Genomic DNA, 5,405 nt, shown 5'->3' with positions numbered 1-5,405 from the left:
GGTCAATTCTGTAACTTTGTCGAATTGTTTCACTTTTCGCACATTCATCTCACGCGAAGAAATACGCTCGATTCGTTATGAGTAAAGTGAAAATGCGATATCCCTAGATTCACGGGAGCATAATTCACGAGCTCGACACAGTGGATACGTCTACTACAATAAACGGCTGTGCACTGATTGGTGCAGAAAAAACACAATCAAGTCGTCAACAGTCAAGTCGTTGTAATAATACACGTTATAATAGTACGTTCGTAAATAATATTAATAATGAATGTTACAGAAAAACAAAAAGAAGTAATGTTAAATTTTATGAATGAACATCCAGATTTTGGTCGGGGCCTAAGATATAAAAGTGAAAATAAGCGAAAAATGGTAAGTATTTTGAATAATAATAGTATTTGTTTCTGTTAGTCGCAATACAGTTTTCGATTATTTTCTGTAGTCTTTTAAAACAATTTTTTACCACTTAGTAATTAGACATTAAATAACAAAGTGTGAAAATCAAATTGATAAGTATTAAGATGCAAAAGCATTTAAATGTAATATAGTGTAAAATATTATCTATTAAATATTGTTATTTACTAAACAAATGGTTTTAAATATATGATTGTCATTTCAGATTTATAAAAAACACATAATTCTTAGTTTTTAAACATTTACAGGATGAATTGTGGGAGAAATTAGCCAAAATATTAAATGCAGTTGGATTTGGATCATGTAAATCTTCTAAAGAATGGGCTAAGGTAAATTTTATTACATCACAAAATGTCAATGGTTTATGTGAATAGGCTGCATTTGAGAGCACGCTTTCAATGCTTTGTCTTTGTTCAACTTTTAGTAAATAACAAAGATGTAACAACGTTTTTAACATGTAACCATCAAGACAAACGTAGTAGTAGTATTCTTTGAAATCTATGAAAAAGAATCTATGATAAATACCAGCGAGTTAGTTTGCATTTAATTTTATATAATTGCTTTTATTTTTATATGATCGTTGTTTAAGTATTTTAAATTATTATATATTGCTTATCTTTTTTTATCTAGACATGGAGAGATTGGAAATCCAACACATTGAAGAAAGCTGCAAAACAGAAGTCACATATGTTGGGAACAAGTGGTGGACCACCTCTTAAAAATTTTCAATTGACATCTATGGAAAATGCTTTTTGACACCTGATGCCACTGGGTTAACAGACATACCTGAATGTGGGTTAGAGGACGTCACTACATTTTTAAACCTATCTTCAGATATTCATCAAGAATTCAATGAGAATGATTTTGAATTAAATTTTCTACAGAACACTTTTGACAAAGAAATATTTAATCTATCTGAAGTTAAAAACAATGAAAACAGTTTAGTATGTACTACTATTGTTTTTAAATATAATACTGCAAGTTTTTGTAATCGTAGATAAAGAGATTTTATATTATTTTTTGATATAAATAATAGGAGCAAGATAATAAGACAGATGAGTATCTACAAAGACAGAAAGTATCTACAAAGCATTTAGAAAAACAAAATATGTATAAAAACAGAGAGTATCTATCTACAGACTATCTACACAGTAATAAAGAAAATATAAACAATGATGATGAGACATACTGTGTAGCTTCTTCAAAGTGTAAGGAGATATCAACCTCTTCTAGTGCAAAGAGATACCAACCTTCTCTATCTACAACATATTCAAAAGGTATAAACGCTCTAATTTATATAACCTTTATTAACATTTACATTTAAGAAACTTTTTAATCATTCTTTTATTTAGACATGAAGAAACCAAAACTTATGGCAACTGCAGTAAATTTACTAGAAAAGAAATCTTCTATGTTCGAAAACTTAAAACAAAAAATGTTAGAATTAAATCAAGAAACATTAAAATTGAAAAAAGAAGAACTAGCAGTACATAAAGGCATACTGGAAGAATTGCAGAATTTAAATAACGGATTAACAGCTATTCGAGAAGTGATGCTTGGACAGTATCTAGATCCTTAAAAGTACCCTAGATCCTTAAAAGTACATGGTACATCTCTATGTACCATGTGTTTTGTGATGACATGTACAAAATTTATATTTATTTTAGTTTGATTAAACTTTATTTTATTTTCTTTCAGTATGAACATATTTTAAATGTGATATAAAAATACAATAGATATATGTTAAACGTAAGCATTGAAAAAGTTTATTATTAATTTGAAGTTTAGAGAGTTTATTTTGTTACATGTTTCAGTTTTCAGTACGACATATACATATATTATATGTGATATATTCTATGTAACTATATATTGTTATTAATTATATTATAAAACTCAGTGAATATGTGTAGGAAAGGATATGTAGGAGGATTATATCTAAAGATCTCATAAGTCAGTATTTCATAAAATATAAGAATATTTTCTTAGTTTATTGATTATGTGTTTGTTTTTATTAGAACAATGCCAAAATTAGTTTACAGGATAACATCGAAGTGTATACAATACTATTTTCCTATTTTAAAGATATATATATATATATATATATATATATATATATATTAACTTGAATTTCACGTGACAATGTGTTAAAAAATTTAATTAATTAGTAAAATACTATCGAATTACTCGATTTTGGGTATCTTCTCCAGTTTCTTGGCCAATACAACTATTATATAGTATTTGTGGTGCTAAGTCTATTTCATCCAAATATGTTTCATTATTAGAAATTTACCATCTGATCGCCATATTATGCAGAACGCAACAAGCATATTGATAATAAGAGCTGTAGAAAATATTATTCAAAATAAATAATACGCATAAAAGCAAAATCAAAATTAATCATCATTATAAAACAAAAACTATAAAATGAAAAAAACAAATATAAATACATTAAAACAAATATAAATACATTACCAGCAAATTCGGGACGATAATGTAAAGCTCGGTCTTTCCGTAAGCAACGCCAACGACCTTTCAAACTGCCGAAACATTGTTCTATAGCCGCACAAGTGCGGACATGATGACCTGTGTACCTTGCGCCTGGAGTTCCTTCTAGTTGATTTAACTTTAGCGTCTATAAAAAGGAAGAAGAGGATATGCAGAATCACCTAAAACATATAATATCCATTTTAATAAATTCTCTGTTTAAAGCTGTCAATCTTTTTGTTTGATTTATTAAAAATAAAAAAACAAAAAGTATAATTAATAAGAAAAAGTATAATTAATAAGGAAAAATATAATTAATAAGGAAAGTTAAAGATGTTAAGTACATGAATACAAATGTTTTTGTGTGTATTTCAATATTCTGAACAATAATATAATTATTTACCTAAAAGCCAGAAATTTATTTCACCTTCTCTGTGTCTCTCTTCTAAATGGATAAATATTCTTGATGAACGTAATACTCGAGCATCATGTGTTCAGCCACCGTGAGCACTATTTACAGCAAGAATTTCGTAGTTGGAATCACAAATCTGAAATCACATTTATTAGGTAGTACTTTATTATTAGTATTGTATATTATTTTTTAAATATATTTTAGCATTACCGAATATTTCTATACAATTATAACTTACAACTAATACATTTAATAAATGATATAATTTTCTATTAATAAATAGATATTTCCTCTCAGCTTCGGGTGGAAAAATGGCAACATGTGTTCCATCGATTGCTCCAATTACTCCTGGAAAACCGCCTTTTCTGAAAAATCTTAAAAAACAATTATTTTAATAAAATATTTTTATCTTTAAAAATCTATTAAGAATGCACCAACATTATTTAAGCAATACTTAAACGTATGTCTATTTTTATTTTCCTTTCTAAATAACGACAGACACATTTAAATTTTGCTTAAAACTAAAATAACGTTGACACAATCAGGTCTAAAACTTACATTATGAATGTTATATAAAATAAATCGTAAAATTACAATATAAATATCTGACTAGAAGTTAATGAGTACTTTCCAACCACGTATAGGCGACACTGTGTAACACAGTGTCACCTGTATACATAGCTGGAAACCATCTAATATTTATTCGATCTACGTTCTATATACATTACCCTTCTTTGATATATTGGATTTTATCAGCAGTTACTGGAAAACGAATCCAACTGTTCATCACACAATTCAAAGCATTGACAGTTGCATGAAGAGCACGACTTAATGATGTTTGAGACATACAAGTAAACAAATCTTGACCAACTCTTCTTTGATAAGATCCCGCTGCAAAGAAATTTAACGATGCCAATATCTAAAAATAACACATTCAATCAAAAAAATTAGAGAAATCATTGAGAATTTAATGGTGTTATATAAATGAAAGATTTAAAATATATTGTACTTGGAAATCATGAGATATCGCTGTTATTCGTGATCTTTCAGGCATAAATGGCGCCAATTCTTCAATCACGATACGACTTGCATTTTTTGTCAGTCTAAAACATATATAAAAACATGTCATCATGCACTGAAATACAAAACTAAAATATAAAACTTTTTCACTATTAAGAACTTTAAATATAAAATTTTACCTGTACATCTTACAAAATTCGTTATCAGAAATTGAAAAAGGATCTAATATATCTCTGAGTATCCTTCGTGGAATTCTCATGTTTGTTTGATTGTATTGTTCATTATTTTTTTCATAACCAAGGAATAAAATAGCAGCCATGTACATTGCCATTATTAAATAGTTCTTTGCTTTTTTTGCTTTATATGTAATAAAAATAACCTTAAAATTAAGCGGAAATAAGTCCAATCCAAACCACGACCTCCGTTTTATCACCCGAGATATCAACTTTGATAGTGGATATTTCGATATCGTTATTGTCAACATAGTCAACACCATTAACTTTTCTGTATATTCGACGACCCCGAGAACAGTTCACATTACAAAGAGGTACACATTTCTGGACAAGACAACCACGACTTCCAGGATACGAAGATGGAAGTTCCACCGGGGCCACTAGCGACGTTTTTTTTTACCGTTCCGTCTATATATAAAGTCCACAACTGTCAGAGACACGAGACACTCTCGTTACGTCCGAATCGGTGACGTTGCCGTCCGTAACTCATAACTTCTCTTTGTCTATTTCTCAGTCTTTCTCTCTCAGATCTCACTATTCGACAAAAAATTTTTTGCCGCACAAACTCCCGTTAGATGGCTCGCATTTTCACTATGGTGAAAGTTACTGAATCGCGCGAGCTACTCACTTTTCGCATTTTCACTATATTTTAGATACAGAATTGACCCCCAGTTGTAAAATGTAAGTATATATTATATTCTTTTTTTAGAGAAACTAAAAAAAACTTAAAATATAAAGTGTGTGATACTCTAAAAACTTACCTTTTTAAAAAAAGGTAAAAACAGGCGCCAAGTACACGCACAACACGTATTGTATTTAAATTAAATTAGTTTTTTATTTAT

At 28.7% G+C, this 5,405-nt stretch overlaps 2 protein-coding genes and 1 pseudogene across 2 annotated transcripts; 2 read left to right on the top strand and 1 right to left on the bottom strand.

The window, feature by feature from the left end:
* Positions 1 to 173: 173 nt before the first annotated feature.
* LOC109862869 lies at positions 174 to 1,170 on the top strand. The gene is made up of 3 exons (XM_020443033.1): positions 174 to 372; positions 663 to 743; positions 1,045 to 1,170. Exons 1-3 carry the CDS (start codon positions 268 to 270, stop codon positions 1,168 to 1,170), a joined length of 312 nt encoding a protein of 103 aa, XP_020298622.1. The 5' UTR covers positions 174 to 267.
* A 322-nt stretch (positions 1,171 to 1,492) lies between these two features.
* Positions 1,493 to 2,043, top strand: LOC109862871. The gene is made up of 2 exons (XM_020443034.1): positions 1,493 to 1,691; positions 1,767 to 2,043. Exons 1-2 carry the CDS (start codon positions 1,523 to 1,525, stop codon positions 1,991 to 1,993), a joined length of 396 nt encoding a protein of 131 aa, XP_020298623.1. The 5' UTR covers positions 1,493 to 1,522; the 3' UTR covers positions 1,994 to 2,043.
* A 502-nt stretch (positions 2,044 to 2,545) lies between these two features.
* On the bottom strand, positions 2,546 to 5,049 carry LOC109862870 (annotated as a pseudogene).
* Positions 5,050 to 5,405: the final 356 nt, after the last annotated feature.

The sequence above is a fragment of the Pseudomyrmex gracilis genome, unplaced genomic scaffold (genome assembly GCF_002006095.1).
Source record: "Pseudomyrmex gracilis isolate BER0280 unplaced genomic scaffold, ASM200609v1 scaffold_2546, whole genome shotgun sequence".
In the NCBI taxonomy this organism is placed as follows: Eukaryota; Metazoa; Arthropoda; class Insecta; order Hymenoptera; family Formicidae; genus Pseudomyrmex; species Pseudomyrmex gracilis.
This window is presented reverse-complemented; position numbering and strand designations above follow the sequence as displayed.